The sequence below is a fragment of the Centrocercus urophasianus genome, unplaced genomic scaffold, assembly GCF_019232065.1.
Source record: "Centrocercus urophasianus isolate 14NV4802_14NV808 unplaced genomic scaffold, USGS_Curo_1.0 seq_16, whole genome shotgun sequence".
NCBI lineage: Eukaryota > Metazoa > Chordata > Aves > Galliformes > Phasianidae > Centrocercus > Centrocercus urophasianus.
The window spans coordinates 41,698,430-41,718,652 of record NW_024884711.1 but is presented as its reverse complement, the minus strand read 5'-3'; the positions used below and the strand labels follow the sequence as shown (position 1 = coordinate 41,718,652).

The 20,223-nt window shown below is 47.0% G+C and overlaps 1 protein-coding gene across 2 annotated transcripts in view; it reads right to left on the bottom strand.

Moving 5' to 3' along the window:
* The window catches only part of RHEB (Ras homolog, mTORC1 binding), a 32,016-nt gene that overhangs the window by 11,569 nt on the left and 224 nt on the right, over positions 1-20,223 (bottom strand). For both annotated transcript variants that reach the window (XM_042816602.1, XM_042816601.1), the window contains exons 2-3: positions 6,229-6,300; positions 895-962 (exon numbers count right to left, since the gene is read on the bottom strand). In XM_042816602.1, coding sequence (XP_042672536.1) covers positions 895-962; positions 6,229-6,300 — 140 coding nt within the window. The remainder of the gene's footprint in view (positions 1-894; positions 963-6,228; positions 6,301-20,223) is intronic.

The window sequence follows — 20,223 nt, the reverse complement described above, 5'->3', positions numbered from 1 at the left end:
CTCTCTTTGAAAGTGATCAAACAGTCCTAGAAGGTCACAGCCCTGAATACTCTTCCAGCTATGAGCAAATGTCCTGCAGCTTTCATGCCTAAAGCATTGCCTGTGTACTGTACTGGCTGCTTAACACTAACAGTTTGGGAAAACCCAAAGGCACGATACCAGAACTCACTCAGAAAGTAAGAGCATGCAAACAGGAAGATGGTAAGGGACTTAGCAGTCCCTTTTTTAAGCACAGCCCTTCAAGAGACAGAGCACTCCTGTGTATGGAGCACACACTCACCTGCAGGTCCTGCCAAGCATCCCTGTGTAATTAGCACCTCCATTTTATGAAGCCACTGATCATGCCACAGACATCTGTTTACCATCTCCTTCTGCATTCCCCCTCATTACACTCAGAAGCATGCATGAACCTTCACTTACTTAGCAATGTAAACAAACTGCAGGAGTTTCTTTGCAGCCTGCTGAGCACTGCCCATGCGTGTTGCTGTCTACTCTGCCTGACAATTGCATGAACACAAACCAAGGTGCTGGAGCACAGAAACTAAAGAAAGGCAAGAAAAACTTCTGCGTGGCTTACTGAATTGGCATTTTCCAATTAATGAAGACTACCAGACCATCGTGCAGATTACTTAAGAACTTTGATACACTGAAGTTAAGGGAGCTCTTTCTTTGCTTTTTTAGGCATGTGTACTTTAAGCACTAGCTACTGTTTCAATTTCAATAGTAAAAGTTACATAAACACTACACAAACACTGTTTTGGGGGAACAAAATAAAGTGGAATCATTGAAATTGAGCTTCAGCTTTGAAGACATGGTCACAATCAGGGTAGCTCTTCCCAAGCACCAACGTCTGTTGTGTTAACTCCAAAGATGCAAAGGGAGAAAGGTACTTACCTGGCCAGCAGTGTCAACCAGCTGAAGGTGATATTCTTGGCCATTTACAGTGATCAGTTTTGTAAAAGCTAGAATAAAAAACAGCAGGTACACATTTCAGAATGATGAACAAAGAAAAGACCAGAAGTCACTCATCTCTGCCACTGCTAGCTGACGGGTTAAGAACACATCAGTTACAGGCTTTAAACTAGAAGGCTGCATCAGGTTGCTGTGCTTTTAACTCGGCTGCTGTAGGTACTGAAACTTAGAAATTGACTTTAAAATCTCAAATTTCAGAAGATTCTTACAAAATATTTTGGTTTTTTTTCCTTTAGAGCTGCTTAGAAACAAAGAGTAGAAAGGCTCTACTGCTACACATCATTTCAAAGAGACTTGCAGGCATCTGTAATTTGTGGTTAACACGAGACACAAATGCAATTAACGTTAAAGCTAACTCTGAACTTCACACAGGTGATTTCCCCCAGTTTCCAAGCAGTTTAGCGAGACCGATTTCCTGGATACCAATACCACGAGGTGAATGATCTGGATTTACAAAAACCTCTTTGGGGCTAAGATACACACACAGACTAATTGAAGAACATGCTAAACCTAAATAATGAGAATTTAGCTGAAGCTCCCCACAGTACTTGCACATTCGCCGCAGCTACCAGTCTGTTCAGTCCTTAGTCAGGAAGTACATTCGGTTCCTACGAGATGAGAACTGCTGCTCTTCCCAGGGTTTATGAAATGCCAACACACTGCAAGCTGAGGAACCTTTCTCAGTGTCTGCATTATGCAACTGCAAAAGCAAAGTGTGTCAGAGCTCGTGGAGCACAACGTGCTGCTGAGTACCACGCATACCAACCAGAGCACGCAAGCTGAGCTCCAGGGCTTCATGTCACCCTCAGCCTGACATCACGGGGCAGCACACACATATTGGTAACGTGTGCGTTGTATACAGGTGAAGGCAGTTTTCCCAGCTGCTAATGGTCAGAGGAAGTCATTTCGTTCCTCACAATGATTACTGGGGAAATAGCCAGCAGTGCAGTGCTGTGCTGACCACAGAATGTTCATCCTCAAGCTGCAGCAGAGCTGACTCCTCTCCATCCAGCTGTGCAGTCCTCCTCCATCCAGCTGTGCCAGCTAGCTTCTGCTCACACCTCCTGACTCTTGCACAGCGTCTCCTTGAAGCTGAGCTCCACCAGCTTTCCTCCTGCCCCCAGTGCTTGCTGCTCTGTCACACCTCCACAACATATTACCTCAAGTCACCGGGCTAGCTCCACATTGAAGACAGCCAAAACTCTTGGATTCAGCCTGCCTAAGTCACTCAAAGCATGCTCATGAAAAGGAGCAACTGAAACACAACAAAGCCACATTTTGCTGTTTGGAACAGGCTGCCCAGGGAGGTGGGGGAGTCGCTGTCCTTAAAGGTGTTCCAAAACCATGGAGATGAGGCACTGTGGGCACAGGCCAGCAGTTGAACATGGTGATCTTAGCATGTCTTTTCCAGCCTTAATGATTTTAATGATTCTGTAAGGCAAGTGTCTACATGCACAGCACAGAGCAGCCACGCAGCTTCCATTACAGTAGCAACAGGAGCAGTGCGAATGAAGCTTCACAGAGAGCTCCTACCAACCATACCCCACCTGTCCCAGCACTACAGCTGTGTTAGCACCTGTGCCTGCACACTGCAGTCAGCGAGCTGCTGGCACCACGGCACAAGGTTGCAGGGTGATGAAGCAAGAAAGCACAATAGCTTTTTGACTGATACAAATTTTTTGTTGAACAGATGTTAACATGCAGGGCTGCTGTATGCAGCATCAGTGCTTCAAACATGAAGAAGACACAGTGCATTACAGGTGCCAGGGCACAGCACCCTCCAGACTCCCAACAACTCCCATCCACATCAAAGCACTCTGCAATCAAAGCAGGTACAAGAGCATCATGAAGTTAATATTTAAAAAGGGACAGGGACCGATGGCAGCTCTTCTAGAAGCCCAGAACAGACCAAGCAGAAACACCATCACCATTGGTACCAAGCAATGGGTGGCAGAGCAGGGAAGGGAAGCTGTGGGGCAGTTACTGCAGGCTGGGCAAGGAGCTGCCAGCTCAGAGCAGGGACTCCCAGCACCACGAAAGCCTCCTCCTCTGGCACAAACCCACTCTGATGCAGTTGTAATTGCACAGCACAGCCCCAGCAGCTGCTACAGCCAAGAAGCAGTGTGACTTGCACAGCAACTCCATGGGCTGCTGACTACTGCTTGCCTAAGATCAGTTATTTCACTGACACAAACATGAATGAGAAGATTTGCAAATGCTGCTCAAATGGCAGCTGTTGTGAAAACAAGCCACTGTGCTAAGGATTCAGAGCCAGGCACACAAACACAGACCTTCAGATCAACAGCGCTGTTGAGCAGAGATAGGGGAGCAGTATAAAACCTTTCCCAGAGCTACTGAATGGTAAATATAACCTCCTCATAAGGGCACATCAGTTACCACCTTCCGCAACCCTTTCCGACTGTCTTCAGTCCAAGTCAATGCCTATCACCAGGACAGCTTTTGCAGCAGGTGTGTAACACAGCAGAGCTAGAGCCCCATGCCCAGCCCTGGAGAACACTGCTCAGCAGCAGCTTCCAAGCACAGTGCTGTCACCCTTGCAAGGCTTCATGCACATGGCAGCTGAGCCTTAAGGATGCCTTTAGCCAACCACGTGAACCTACACGCACTGCCTTCACAACCACTGGCATGCCTTCAGCCTCCTTCCTTTTCTAACACCCTTTTAATGACAACTGTACCAAAAAATACTGGAGCTGTGTGCACATTCTTGTTTTCTATTCCTTCTGACTTGAGTTCCAAATTAAGATTCTTGGCTTATCCCAGTTTAAGAGTTCCAAATTCCTCTGTTTTTCCACAAAGAGCTGAGAAAGTCTGTGTCCATCCAGCTCAGTGTCCATACAGGCTCCTTCCACGCGCTCCTGCTCTGCAATGGCTTTGCTTCTCTTGCCACCATTTCCCAAGTGATTGTCCCACTGGTTTCTCCACCCTGCTGCCTCGCTAACAGCCACCCATCACAGCGTCACTCTTGTTAGGACATTAGGAAGAGGAAATTCTACTTTGTTAAGTAATTAACTCACCATCACTGCTGCCACAAAATGCTATGAGTTACCCTTCCTGATGCACAAGTTTACTGGAAGCAACTGAATTCAACGTGCTTATTAGCTTAGATAAACTAACTTTTCTGGTTCTAATGTAATGGAAGCAAAGGAAAATGCAGCACTGAAGAAGTGCTGACTTTTCTGTACATTGAGTGAAACTTGATGCAGCTCATTTTCCCTGTGCCCCTTCCAAAGAAGGTAGAGGTTTTTTCCACTGGAAAACAAAGCCACTAGAATACTCAGTCACATCCTTTTAGTTCAAGACTTACATTTTACACTTGTTCCTAAGAAAAAGCTTAGCTATAGTTTCCTTCCTATGCAATTTTAATTTAATTTTAAACTCCATTTTTCATGCAAGTTACAATATTTGAAGACAAAAACTGCAGACTAAGTTACCATTGGTACTACAGTTTTCTAGCCATTTATCAGTGCTGATAATATTTTGATGATTTGTCAGTTGCAATTTTCTGGAGATAAAACAGAGCTTACACAGGCCAGGCCATCCTTTAGCCTATACTAGCTGTACCACTAGAGCACACCCAATCCCTACTTGGAAGTTAAAAGTATGACAGCCCACTTTAAACCACTGCAAAAAGTCCTGGATGCCCAGGATGTGGCTCTGGTCTGGTGGTTGGTGACCCTGCACACAGGGGGCTGAAACCAGATGATCTTTGAGGTCCCTTTCAACCCAGGCCATTCTATCATTCTATGAAAAATGCAGCATTCTCAACAGATTCTACAGGAACCTGGATTCTTGAACCCCCTTTGGCATCATTGACCAGATTCAAAATCACAAGTGAGTAAAACACTAAAAGTTGGTTACACTGATTGTGTCTCACAACTCTGGACAGGCTCAAAAGCATATAGCTGGAGATGTCAAAAGACTTGACCCATCAAGAGTCTGCATTCATAAAAAGCACATAAAAGAAATGAAGAAAGACCATTCAGAAGAATGGTTTTATACTAGGCTTCCTGCTATTTTGATCCCCAGGGCATATCTTCTAGGTCTCACCCCTACTCCCCAGCAACAAATCTCCTGATAGAAGAAGGGCCCTTCAGTTCCACCTTTCAGAAAGCAACTTTCTCCAGCTATGCCACAGATCACAAGGCTTCCAGCAAAATAATAATGCTGCTTGTTTTCCATACAAAGGAGTCACACAAAATGATGACATTTTCAAGATGCCCCCTGCTCAGTTTTCATGGCCACAACACACTTCATATTAAGTGAGCAGTGCCAAGTAAGAGCCAAATACGTGCAGAGTTCACCTACAAATGAATCATCCATCCATACATAATGAAACCCAGTGGAAAAACATAGACTCTAACCAAAACCAGGTAGAAAGTAAATCTGTATGAGGCATTTTAACATGAGTACACGTAGTTAAATGCTGCCAGTGACAGATGCACAGCTGGAGAGCACCAATTACAGCCAATATATTTCTGTGGATAAGTTTGTAAGGAGTCAGTCTCGTAGCAATGTGCCAAAATCCTAAACCAAGACATGCAGGCACTCTCCACACTTTAGAGACAGCCTCTGACCCCCTGTCTCTTAAGTCACTCCCATATATCTACAGACATCTACAAGTTTACTTTAAATACTTTGCATTTGTAAAGTGCAGACAATGAAAAGTTACCTGACCCAAGAGATGTTAAAATGGTGGCCCTGCATGTGGCAGGGGGGCTGGAGCTTGAAGGCCCTTGAGGTCCCTTCCAACCCAAGCCATTCTATGATTCTATGGTAAGATTTAAAATAATGAAATCTAATGCATGCAACACCTTGTTTGACGCATCTCAAAACAAGCCTTGTTTACAATTCTAATAAAACACCTCATCATAATAGTGTTTGAACATTCATACATAGACTATCAGATCATTTAGGTCAAAGGAACACATTAACCAGTTTGATTTGCTAAAGCAAAGCAAGAGATTCTTCAAAAAGTAGTATCTGAGGTTCAGTTCTATCCAGTAAAATAATCCTGAGTAAAATGTGCTGATGGCCACTGACTGCTAATTATTATGATATAAATCAAAAACCTCATTCTGCTGATTACTTTATCCCAACTTCCAGATAGGGGCTCAACATCCAGTGCATTTACCTGTTAAAGTAATGAGCTGGTATTATCACTGACATAGTAACATTACAACAAAGACTTCTGATACAGTTAGTTACAGAAGAGCAGCTTATCAGTTATGTACTTACTGTTCTCTATGGTTGGATCATAGGAATCAACAAACTGTCCTTCCACAAACTGAATCGTCAGTGAAGATTTTCCTGCAAAGCAAGGAAAAGACAATTGGTACTAAAATAAGCCTTCAAGCTGTCACCCCCTTACACCTGGTAGCAGGCAGAGCAACACTTTTAGATGAGGCAATACGAGCAGTGTGGTACATGTAAACTGCAGATGACAAGTGACCTATTTTAGAATTACATCCCTAAATTTAGCAACTGGGTCTCCTAAACTTTTATCAGAAATAGTGCAAAAGCTACTCAGAGCGTGTTCTGCTTCGGTTCTAATGCTGATCCAACAGCACTATTTAAATGCCTCCTCCAGTTTAAAACTAATTAAAAGCTGCAGAGCCAAACCCTCACAGAACTAAATTCAGTGAGTTGTTCTGCTCGGAAGGTTTGTCCACCCAGAAGCAAGGAAAACCAGACATCATTTTCAGTCACTGCACAGAAAACAAGGCCTCCAGACAGAACCAAATCAGTCTTGAAAGATGTTACAAGATGGTAAATGAAAGTGAGTCACATACATTGACCGTAAGAAGCAACTTTAAAGCTCTGGAAAGAAAAGACTTTTCAAAGCTTTACCATAACCTTAACACGATTTCCATTACAGCACATCTTCCACATTCGGGAACCTACCAGATCCTATTACATGCTGTTTACTGGATAAATATACCCTTATAAAGATTGCCAAGTGAGTTAGCTGCTTTTGGATGTGTACATGCTCTGTACTCCTTCATACTCCCATCAGCAAGAAACATAAACAAAGTATGACCTCAAGTTAGAATTTAGAATCATGACCATCCTGCTCAGGAGTACTCCAATGACATCATGAAGAACAGATATTTGGGACAAACTGGTTTATGGTAAAACTGCTTTCCCATACTTAACTGCTTTCGATACCGTTGTCCATTGGCAGTGCTCTGACAGTGCTCCGTTAATACACTGCAGTGGAAAAAGTTCATTCAAAAAACCAGCACACAACATTCTGAAAGTTGCTTTATTTAAAATCGAGTTCCTAGATACCTGGATATCTAGATACCTTAGATATATAGAACAGAAAAGCACAAGCTGACTGCCCAACACTTCTCCCCCTAAGAGAGATCCTGAACTGAAAGCCATCTGCTGCTGCGTGTGCTAAGTTTGGAAACAGAGCCCTAGGAAGGAGTCAGAGCCAACAGACAGTGCTGCATTTAACATCCAGCTGTATTAATTACTGCTTTCCTCCTAGCAGTGAAAAAGAAGGAAGCAAACAAACAAACAAGACTACAGCAATATTCCACCGCTCTCTTCCTACATCCCCCAAGCTTTGTACCAAGGCTCCCTGTAACCCATCCTCGTGTACCCCAGGACGATGCCTGCTGTCCTGCAGGAGCCACAGGGGAGCTCCCCAGACTTGGGGTCAGTCAAACCACATGGGTAAGAGCAGCAGCAGTATCCTGCTAAGCCAGGGCTCCCTAAGTGGGCACCAGAAACATGAAACCCAGCTCAGTGCCGGTGCCATGTCTCAGCCCATGTCCAAGAAACACACAGGCCAATGTCAACAGCAGCTTGGCTTGAACTTTGTCCCACAGGTTTTATTCCAAGCCTTTGAACTACAGAAAGAGAGGAGAATTAAGGTCACCACTGAACTCTTATCTCCTCTTTCCCCAGAAAGATCAGGCAACATTTTCAGAGAATTACAACATAAATACACGGTCTGCCAGGCATGGGCCAAGGAATTGCATGCAGCCACGTTCTTACAGAAGGGCTGACTGCATCCCAGAGCTGCCGTGCAGGGAGGAGGGCACGGGCAGATGCTGCAATCCCACTGCACCAACACCGTAAGCACACTTCAGCATAGGATGGGCTTCTGATGTCAGGCTGCTCACACCAGCAGCAATGGCTCCATCGCTCACAGGTGCATGTCTCAAAAAAACCTCCACTCAAATATGCCCTCATTTGGAATAGACAGCAAATACTTTTCAGTTTGCTAAGTTTTTCCTCATATTATCCTCCACAATACCACCTTTCCTGTCTTCAGGTTTTAGGGAAATAAACATCCGCTGAAACCAAAAGAAGTGCATTGAGCAGGAGCGAGGCAAAGTCCCCTGGGAGCAGCTCAAACTGACAGAGCTGTGATTTCCAGGTGAAAAAGCACTTGCTAAAATCTTACTGGAGGGAGGTTGTGGTTTAATCTTTTGAATCTCTGTTCAACACAAGAGAGTTTAAGCTTACTATGAAGAAATAAATGACAACTGTTAAGGTTGGAAAACACCACTAAGACCACTAATCCAACAGTCAACCCACCACCACCATGCCCACGGATCTCAGTGCCACATCTCCAAGGTTCTGAGCACCTCCAGGGATGGTGACCCCACCACCTCCATGGGCAGCCTGTGCCACTGCAGCACCACTCTTTCCAAGAAGAAATTTTTTTTCTAATATCCAACCTGAACCTACATTGGTGCAACTAAAGACCGTTACCTCTAACTCTGCACTGCATCAAGCAAAGGCAACAGGGTGACTCTTCCAGCCACACTTGGTTACTGTAACTCAAAGCACTGGCTAGTCTGTGGCAAAGAAGTGTAAGCAAAACCCTCCACACTTCCCACTCCTCCCATCCCTGAAGAAACAGGAGAAAAGAGTTTGAACTAATGGAGTTATGTTACCTGGAATACGAGTCCCAGGGGACTCATAGCTGGTCCAGAATTATGGGAAGGGCTATCTACATAGCTGATTCATTATTTATGATTTTATGTTAGAGTGGTAAAGAAAGGCGTTTTCTACTGTCAAAACAGAAAAGCAGCAGCGTCCAGACAGAACACCATTTCAGAGAACAACCTGTCCTACTCCTGTTCACACACCACACCACTGGCTGAATAAAGTGAAGCACACCATGGACGCTCTGATCAGTGCTGTCAGAGCAAACAGCTACAAACACCATGGAATGGAATCACAGAATGGTCTGGGTTGAAAAGGACCACAATGATCATCCAGTTTCAACCCCCTGCTATGTGCAGGGTCACCAACCAGCAGACCAGGCTGCCCAGAGCCACATCCAGCCTGGCCTTGAATGCCTGCAGGGATGGGGCATCCACAGCCTCCTTGGGCAACCAGTGCCAGTGCCTCCCCACCCTCTGGGGGAAAAACTTCCTCCTAATATCTAAACTAATCCTCCCCTGTCTCAGTTTAAAGCCATTCCCCCTTGTCCTATCACTATCCACCCTCACAAAAAGCTGTAACCATTGTAATTGTCAAGGCAAAACGATTGCCAAACAGAGTTTTTCACTCACCCTTTTACTCCTTGGACAAGAACCGGGCTGTTGGGCCCACCCATAAAATCTGAGCTTTCTAACACCAGGCAATTCACCCAGAACGTGAACAACTGAGTACATGTGGGCACTCAAAAAAGGGGACGCACCACCTCTGGGGTGCCTGCCCTCCCCTCCCCACATCCTCCTCTGTAAGACAGAAGGAAAGCCCAGCTGAAATCCTCCCAAGTGCCAACTTCCCCCAGGAGACAGATGACACAAGCAGCCCACCAGCAAGGCACGCAGCAGCTCCACAAGCAGGGCATTGTGCAAGCTGCAGCTGTCCCAAACTCAGCATCTCTGCGATGATGGCCATGGCGCACTCCTATCTCAGCAGGGTTTCTCAATGCAAGCCATGGGCTGCACAAGCAGTCAGAAAACAGCTGCTAGGGTTAAGAGCTGCCAACTAGCAAGGAGTTGTACTTCCCTGTTCTGGTGGGTTTTCAGATGTTTTCAGATGCAGACGGTGTCTTTAACCCATCTTTTTCCACAGAAGAGCCCTACTTACTTTGCTTCATTCTGAAAGACCCAGCAGCTGGCAGCACCTAATGCATCCATGCCACAAACCCAGCGAGTTATGCAAGTTTGTCTCTGTGCAGAACTGCTCCTACCCACAGAGCAACCACTTGAGGTTTGATCAAAAAAAGGTTCAGTGAATTTCAGAATAAAATGCTGTCTGCCCTATCAAGTTAGATAAACCCCACTACATACCGGAATCGTAGCATCTCCTGCACATTTACACTCCACTTTCTGAGCATGAGAAAGTCTTTGTGAAGCACAGGGAGGTGTTCAATTTAACTGTGAGAATTGGGATCTTTGTCTTTTTTCGAGTTTGGAACACCAGTGCACAAAATGGAGACAGCAGCACTTCCCAGCTCAGCTCAGCACCACATGGTGCTCAGGTGCAGAACACAGCATGACTTCTCAGAGCACAGCAAGGTGCAACCAGGCAGCAACAGGCACAGCAGCATTGCTCTAGGACAGAAGTCTTTTCACAAGATAGGAAGGATTGCAGAATTCATCACTAGCTCATCACTCATCTCAGACTCCATCATTAGCAGCTTTCTATGTTAATTAACATTTTATCCCCCCAGGTACTAATTATGCATAGCTGCTATTTTGCTGACCACGTCCACGCAGCTCAGTGAATCATTCTAATGACTACAGGAATGATACACCTGGGCCAGTGAAGAAGTTTCTAAACTTCTGGAGATGATACCACAAGCTGTGTTTTACTGAGACACAACTTAATTCTAATATTACTACCTTTAATCGCAAAGGATTACCACTTAAACATAGCATATACATCTGCTTTGAGACACAGTTTCATTCACTTCATCTTTATTTCCTTGTGACATCCAACATTACAGTGGGATTTTAAAATGACCCTCAGATGCTTGCAGAGAAGGATCCTGCTGGCACACTGTCTCCACTGAAGTCAGGAACCTCAGGAAACATTTGTCACAAGATACAGTTTGGGTATTTTAGTGCAGTCTGGTTACCTCTGCTCCTTGCCTTTGCAGGCAGAAAAGCTGAGTGACAAATCAGGCCCAACTGTTTCAGTTTATGACACACTTAGAGGAGAAGACTCAACTTCATACTCATTTTTTTTCTTCCCCCACAAAATAAAGCTCAACTCACAATGCTGGGCACAAGCCAAGCCCTCCCCCTGCACACGCAGCTCAGACAGGTAATTGGGTAGCTGAATGAAGCTGACCTTTCCTTGGATCACTGGGTACGTGTGATATGAAATGTCTTTTAAAGACACTTCCAGTAGCTGTCATTGTTTCATCATTAAATCAGCTTTAAAATTCTGTCATTAGAAATAAAGACGTGTGTATCTTGCTGTAATGCATTCTGTGCATTCCTTTTTTTCCCAGCTTCAAAGTTGCAGCTTCAACACGAAGCAACTCTCAGCTCCCAGCCAGCTCTTCCTTGAAGCTCGAGGTCAGTATACTACTTCAATTACCTTTCCATACATCAGAACCATCAGGCTTAGCACTTATTAAAGCGGAGCTCTAAGTCACAGCACCAGCCCTCCATCCACTGCACAGGCACCGCAGAGGCAATGACAGCACCTGTAACACAGCTGAATTCCATCAGAAGAGGGGTGGTCAGCAGGGACAGGGAGGTGATTGTCCCCCCTCTACTCTGCTCTTGTGAGGCCCCATCTGCAGTACTGTGTCCAGGTCTGGAGCCCCCAGTACAAGAAAGACAGGGAGCTGTTGGAGAGGATCCAGAGGAGAGCCACGAAGATGATCATGGGACTGGAGCACCTCCCCTATGAGGACAGGCTGAGGGAGCTGGGCTTGTTCAGCATGGAGAAAAGAAGGCTGCGGGGTGACCTCATGGCAGCCTTTCAGTACCTAAAGGGAGCCTACAAACAGGAAGGGAATCAACTCTTTGAAAGAGTAGATAACAGCAGGACAAGGGAAATGGTTTTAAGTTGAGGGAGGGGAGATTTAGGTTGGATGTCAGGGGGAAGCTCTTTACAGAGAGAGTGGTGAGGTGCTGGAACAGCTGCCCAGAGAGGTTGTGGATGCCCCGTCCCTGGAGGTGTTCAAGGCCAGGTTGGATGGGGCCCTGGGCAGCCTGGTTTAATATTAAATGTGGAGGTTGGTGGCCCTGCGTGTGGCAGGGGGTTGGAGATTCATGATCCTTGAGGTCCCTTCCAATCCAGGTCATTCTGTGATTCTGTGAATTCAGATGGAGCAGCAATGTGCTACGTTCCATCCTTCACACCTATACAATATACCCTACCCCATAAAATATACAAAGTTGAATGAGAAAGGACTTTGTCTAGAAGGTCAACATAACAGAGCAGCCTCTATAAGCAAAGGAAAACCTGTTAACAGCAAGGAATGGTCTAAGTAATATTAGATGTTGATGTCCACAGGCCAGTGGGGTCACCCTGCAGCACTCCAGCACCAAGGCCACCTTCAGAGCAGAGGAGCACACACGTCCTCCTTGTCAAGTCTTGCATCCCTACACAAATAACGTTCTCAAAGCATGGTGCTGACTATTACTCCGCTATTAGCCAGTTAAATCTTAAGTTAATCCAGTTAATCATAAATTCAAGTCTAGTCTAAACAGTATCTAAGGAGCTAAATACATGACATCCACTTGGCAGAAACGGGTAAAATCTGAACTGCCACAGGCCAATGGGTCAAGGGCTGAGATTTCCTGTAGGTACAGCAAAGCCTCTCAGAAGCAGCTTACACCCTCAGCCTGCGTATTTGGAAAACAACCCGTCTTCACTGTTGGTTTCCACATGCTGAAAGAAGCTCCAAGTTCTCCCACGGCAGGCTGCCCTTAAAAGCCAGCTCCACACACCCTCATCCTGCGCTTTTCTCTATTCACCACCCTCCAGCTCGTACAGCCCACACCCCAGTAAGCAGCTGAATTCCATAGCAGGATGCTCACATGATCATCTTCAGATTAAACAGAGGTATATCCAACAGTACCATCACTATCTATAAATTATAAATGAGATAATGGCTTTTTCAGATCACAGTCTTTTTGCCCGGAAATCCTAAGAGAGAAGGCATCATCTAAGTTTTCTATAGGAACATTAAGTTGCACTTGTTCAAAGTGGTTTGCATTGACCGAAGTGAAGCCAGCACGACATGCAGGAGCACCAGCAGCCAGCTGCACTGGGACTGCCCCACCACCACACAACTGCAGCTGAGGGAGGGCGAGCAGGAAAACACTTCATGTGTGAGACAAGCTGTATAAAGAACATGGTTCTGAGACGGTCAGAGAGCTCAGCCTCTCTGCTCAGAGAAACAAACTTGCTTGTCTTGCATTTAAGCCATTTCTAGATTCAAGTTTACCAACCAACAACAGATTGACTAACTCCTTCCTCCAAACACAACACCTCTCTTTAGGATTCCTTCACCATGCTAAGCCACGTGGACGAAGCAAAGCACCATCACAAACACTCATCTCCCAAGGAAGCCGTGCAGAGAACAGCAGTGCCAAAAATGAAGAAGCAGTGTCAGCTGACATTCAAGCTTCCAAGCAGAAACTTCCAGACCTAATTCAAAACAATAATTCTGAAGCACTATTTAGAACACCAAAACATTTTTTACTGACGGTAGACTTAAAGCAAAACATACCCCACTGCATTCACATCAAGAGCTGGACTGCTCTGTCAGTTTGCAGGACAGATTTCCTGGCATTCTCCTACACACTGTGCATCCCAGCTCTTCTGCATGTAGCAGGAGTACCTTTAGAGGAGGTCGGACATCTTGAAGGAAGTTCTGGCAATGCAATCTGACAAGCTGTTGAAGCCAGACAGATGCATCCCACTAACTCAGGAGACAATGTTGTCAAGGGACACATTAATAGCATCATTTCGTTTTGCACTGGCACATGTAGGCACCCACACACTGCAGACCACTCATGCGTTCCCGCTTTTTCCAAATTAACTTAAGGACAGTGATATAACCATTCCAGAAATATTAACCCCTCATGCATCAACGTTAGATTATAAAGATCTCACTGTTTAAAGCATTCCATAACGGGGATGAAGCATTTCTTCAGTTATCATCTATTTAAGATACGAGCACTGCAGCTCTTCTGGACGAAGCTTTTGAGCATCACACGGTAAGGTGTTCTGCTCTTTAAAAGGCCTTCAGAAATCATTTATCTAGTCCTATGCCTTAAAAAAAGATTCATCTTTGGCCTTTAGCCACAAATTGTTAAGGATTTCATTCAAATTAAATAACAATAAATTTCCTCATCATGTTTAATTCACGTAGGAATTCCCAGAAGTCCCAGCTTTCCCTGCTGCAGGACCTCTCAGGACCCACAAGCTGCTCTTCGCTTGTCCTCTCCTGGTCTTAATTGGCACTTTATGCTTAATAATCCACCACCTGCTCTGAGGAACTCACAACATCCATTTACCTGCCCTTTTTCACCACCCTCATGCCACATCCTCCATGTGGCATCTACCACTTGCGTGTACACTGATGGAATTCCATATGGCGAGCTGAGGAAGAACCTGTGCATCCAAACAGGTTAAGGACTTCTGAATCACTCCTATGCTGCCGGAGTGCTGAGCAACACCTACACCTAAATGAGGAGTCAATGGACATTTGCAGGCAATGGATATTCTGTAAAATACCAAAGGTTTCTCTGCAAAGCAATAGAGCCTGTGGATTAGTTTCTGCAGGTTTTCAAATCAGAGAGGGAAGCGGTGATCCTGATTCCCTGGCACAGTCTGCACTTTCACCCTTGATCCACTGAGCATTTCCACAACTTCCAAGCAGACTGTATATCACTTGTAATCCTCAAATGTAGGAGATGCTTCCAGACTGAACGCAACTACGAATTTTATTTTAACTGAAGGCAGCACTTGAGGTGTGGCCTCACCAGGGCTGAGTACAGAGGATGCTCACTTTCTGCTCCTGCTGGCTGCACTGTCTCTGACACAAGCCAGGATGCCACTGGTCTTCTTGGCCACCTGGGCAAACTGCTGGCTCATACTTGGTCAAGCATCAGCCAACACCTCCAGGTCCATTTCTTCCACACAGTCCAGCCACTCTGCCCCCAGTGTTGCTTGGGGTTGTTGTGGCCAAAATGCAGGACCCAGAACTTGGACATGATGAACTCTATCCCACTGGCCTCAGCCCAGCAAGCCAGCCTGTCCAGAAAGCCTGTCCCCATGCTTTACCTTAAGTCCTATATAAAGCATCCTTTGTTCAAACAACAATTCAGCATCCACTGTACTTCAGAGGTCTGAAAATGAGAATTCAGTTTCAAACATCCCACATTCCAGTGGGGGTCTTACAATCCAGTAAGATTAATAACCTGAGGCCCCATGCAGAGATCTGTTAGGTGACACAATGTGGACATCCTCCACATTCATCCCATGTGCAGGACCTGCTCTATCTCTGAGAGCACCGTAACCAAAAGCCCATTTCCTGATCAGGATTGGAAGAGCAGCCACCCTTCCTCCTCCCCGCCCCCAGCTCAGGAGAGACCTTTCAGTTTCTCATGCTAGCACACTCACAACAAACTTGCTGCTCACTTTAATTACAGGCCCCAGAAAACCCAAAGTCCTCAAGCAGACAGATTTACGGCCAACAAGGGCAGCTCCGTGTTCCTACATACCGCACTGCAAGCTTGCAGCTTCTGATTTATAGTAATTTAGGCTGACAGCTGGACGGGTTCACTGGGACTCATGCAGCATTCACAACATTGGATGAAGATCCCACAGAGAAGCTCTTGAGATTTTGGACCAAACACAGTTAAATTGAAAAGGTTCTGTAATAAATCCCTGAACGTCACCTTCAGGAGCAGCAGGAGGTTGACCACAGCCATTGGGTCACCCTGCTTTAGGCTGCTCTCCTCATTCTGGGTGTATGGTCACATCAGGCAGCACATACCGCAGAGGTGCCTGTCTCCCCAGAGCCTGTGCTTAGGGCAGTGTAATGGATCTGAAGGCAGGGCTTTGGCTTTTCATAGCTTAGAAATGGCAGGATCTACGTTTTGTTTGGTTTCCCCTGCCAACTGTAAGTCTCAGTTGAGTAATCAAGTGACAGAACGCTCCAATTGCCCAGCAAAGCCTGTGAGCGTTGCCATTACAAGAAAGCAAAGCAGGCAAGCAAAGAGTTAAGGCCAGAGCAGCGTCCTCACATAACCCTGCTGCTGCCGTTACTGCCGCTGCCATCAGATCACCGCAGAGTGCAGCAGCGCCTTGGAATGCAATGAGAGCTGCCGTGCCTGCTCCAGCCAGCAATGCTGTGCAGCTGTAAGGAGGGAAGCACTGGGAAGGTCTTCTGGCTCCTTGCTGCCTACGGCTCAGCACAAACTGCCACCACCGGCTGCATCCCAACCCGCTCCGTTTTCCTGCTCAGCCTCAATGATTCCCCACATCGCAGACATTGCTGATCCTGTAAACTCAACTGCACTGAGCCACAGTGCCCATTTCTTCGTTCCTTCTCACCTAACAGCTGCGTGCTGCCTCCCATATCACCTCCTCCCTCTGTCCAGGAACAGAGGGACCCACACAGGGCACCATGCTAAGAGGCCATCTTCCACAGGAGACAGCAAAGCTTCAGCCCCATTTGACAATACAAGCCCAATATTCAAGTAACTCTTGCTCTCAAAGCCAGGAATTACTGTCAATGATTACGGCAGGTGATTCGGTTCAGCTCCAGTTTTTCTGCTACCTGCCTATTGCAAACACAGACCACGACTATTTCTGTCTGAGAAATGCAGCACGGACCGCTTTTCACCTACACAACAGAGGAAGCTGAAAGTCACAAAGCGCTGCTTTGCTGCAGAAAAGATGAAAGGTACGCAGCAGCCACCAGGAATCTGACTCCAAACTGAGCAGGGAGCACTCCCAGCTCACCTGTCTGCACCTATACAATGCAGGCTGCCAAACACCAGCAGCAATAGTCCTATCAGCTGCAAAAACACAAACGATAGCAGCCTGGCACTGAAGCAGATGATCCAAGCAGCGCCTCCCTGCTCACCTTACATCACAGAATAGTTGGGTTGGAAGGGACCTCAAAGCCCACCCAGTCTCAACATCCCACCATGGGCAGAGCTGCCCCCACCAGCTCAGGCTGTCCAGGCCCCATCCAACCTGGTCCTGAGCCCTCAAGGATGTGGCACCCACACTTCAGCACAACACAGAGAATTCCAGCAATAAGCTCTAGTACAAAATGACCCAGGAAACCTCACTGACGCAGACAGAATGCATCTTTTTCTTTCTATGAGCAAAAAGAACCAATGTGACTACAAAGCATTTTGGACAACTCCGTACTGCTTTTCAGAGTGGACACTGCTCTAAAGAAACAGTGACCATCCAGACATCAGTACCTCAGTCTCGGCTGAATCATTTCCACAGACCCCAAACATAAATAGAAATAACAAATTACGAGCAGGACACAATGAGGGCAACATGACGATTCCTTTTAGTGAAGGCTTTGTTTTATAACTTTATGAAATCATATGCTCCATCACATACAGGACAGCCTTCTTCTGGAATCAGATCTCAAGTAGCTGGTCCGCTCTGGTCACTTCACTGACAGCAGCACTCAAAGGCAAACTCTTCCTATTAGCAAACAATCGAATTTTAAGCTAAAAATCCATCTTACTTCTATCGGAACCTTATACAGGACAAGCATGCTTACATAATGCAATGTAACTTTCTTTTTAGATCCATTCAAGCACCCAAAGATAATGTTCCAGTGAGATTTCTGTCTAGCTTCATGCCACAACCAGTATGCTATGTGCAAACAGTTGGCCTTCCCCACCAACAGGTCCTGAAGTTCCTGGCAATGCTCCTCTGCATCTCCCTGCCCCAGGATGTAGGCTGCTGGGATCACTCCCACAGCAGAACATGCTGCTTTCACACAGGAAAGGCTGATGGCAGTGTTGAAAGATAAGGGAGTGGATTGGAACAAGCAGGCTCCTGAACGTTCTATACCAACAGCCATCAGAACAGCAGTCCCAACCTGCGCTGTTTGGCATCGCTGGGATAAGAGGATGGTTTCATACAAGGGAAAACCAAGGGCTTAGCATGAAGCCAGCGAACACTCAGAGTCGTGTCTCACAAAGCCTCGTGGGGCACGTGCCTGCCTGATGCCATGTGTGCTGCTCAGAGCCTGAGAGAGCTGCAAAGCTGTCGAATCATCAGCTGCAGGGAACAGCTCATGGCCTGAAACGTGTCAGCTCGGTTATTTCAGCACAGAACTGAACAGGGAGAAAAGGTCGCCATTTTCTAATCATTCTCATCTCGTGCTCTATATGCAAATTACGACATCACCCAACCCCACAGCCCAGCTCACCTCAGCTTCACTCGAGCCATAGAGCTGGAAAGGTTGCACAGCGTAACAGAGCAGCCTCCCAGGCTGCAGGGTCAAAGCTAAGGTTAAGGTTAATGGCAGTTCCCTATTTATAAAAGGAAGCTCAGAAGCCTTCAGCAGCCCTTCGGATCTTGGAATTATTCCCCATCCTGATTAAAACTAGCTCTGTTCAAAGGGTGATTTTTCCCCACAAGTAATGGCCCTCATTTCCTCTTCTCTTAAAAAGAGATGGGATCCTCTCTTTTATGCAGAGCTCAAGTGATATTCCTGCCATACCAGGTTGAATGTCTATCTGAAGCCAAACCATGCCTTTACTCTCCTGGACTTTACAAGGCATTCTCAGGTGGACAAAGGACCCAATCTTCATCTCACAGTCTATGTTTCTCGTTTTTCTGCCAGCCCTACATGATGGTACAACCAACAGCTCGTGTCTACTGCTGGAACATTTACGTAAATATTTGCCTAGAAATGTAATGCTCCCATACTTAAGAGGAGTAACTCTGCGGCTTTAACATGTAAGATTTGTACCTAAGAACAAGCAAGGCAATAGACTTGTCAAGGTTAATAAAAGGCAAACTACTACTTCTCTTTTCTTCCACGTGTCTACAACGACCAGCTGTCCTAATGGAACAGACCACGTCCCACAAGACCCCAAACCGCACCAGTCTCAGGAAGCTGCAGGTGAAAGAGCACAGCAGTGCATCCTAACAGGCAGGAGGTAACTTTCTGCCCACCTCCATCCACATGAGCACCATCACCCAAAGCATTCTGGGTCACACCAACAACGACATTAACAGTGTCTATATGCTGTGCTGTCAGTCTCAATGGTTTATCCGCCCCAGGACCATCCAATCTTCTGACAGCTGAAAGCCCAAAGCGCCAAATTTACAGCATTCCTCCCACCGACTCACACTGCCCATCGCTTTTCATCAGTCATCAAAGAAGAAAAGAGGAAAACGTAACAAGACAAACTCTAAGGCTGACTGTGACATGTCAGCCGCTCCGTGCAAACTACAAACCTCCTGCTGGCTGCTCCCTTCCAGCACCATACAGACACAGCACCGTTTTTCCACCACCTCACCCTGAAGCCAGGCTGCCGCTATGCACACGGCATCTAAGAAACGCCGGCGCTCACGCAACCTTTTTTGATCTCGGGAAAAGAAAACGGCGTCGCTACAGGTCCTTCGTGCCGAGTGCGTGACCGCAGACAAATCACTCACTTACAGCCAAAACCCTCCTGCAGCTGAGCAGCATCTCCCTACAGCGGCTTCTTTTCCAGCCGCGCATTATCCTTAACATCGACCTACGCTATTAAGCCCGATCGATGCCGAGAGCCGCACTAAGCGGCCGCTGCGCTTCTGCCCCACGAGGCTGCAGCCGGCGGGGCCGTTCGGCAGCGCAGACTGCAGGAGGAAGGCCGGCCGCTGCGGGATGCCGCAACGCTCCCGGCTTCGGACGGCACCGGGAAGTTCTCTCCTTCACTGAGGAGAGCCGTACGCTCATCCTCCATCGCCGTACGTCTACAGAGAGCGGAAAAGGGCAGAAATCGGAGCGAAGGGCACGCGGTGCGCCCTGGGCCGGGCCGTGACTGAGGGGACGCGGAACTTCACCCGCAGCCCGGAGCCCCGAGGACGCCCGGCAGCGCCGAGCCAGCTCCCCGCCCCCGTCCTACCGCCTGCAGCCCCTCGCACCCCGCTCCCCCCGGCCCGTGCCGTCCCCTGGCCAATTAAGGGCAGAGGCGCACGGCGGCGCGGCCCCGGGCCCGCAGCGCTCTGCGGCGCCGCCATGGCGCCTCCCGGCCGCCTCCCGCCCGCAGCCCGGACCGCCCCGGCCCCGCACCTGCCGCCGCC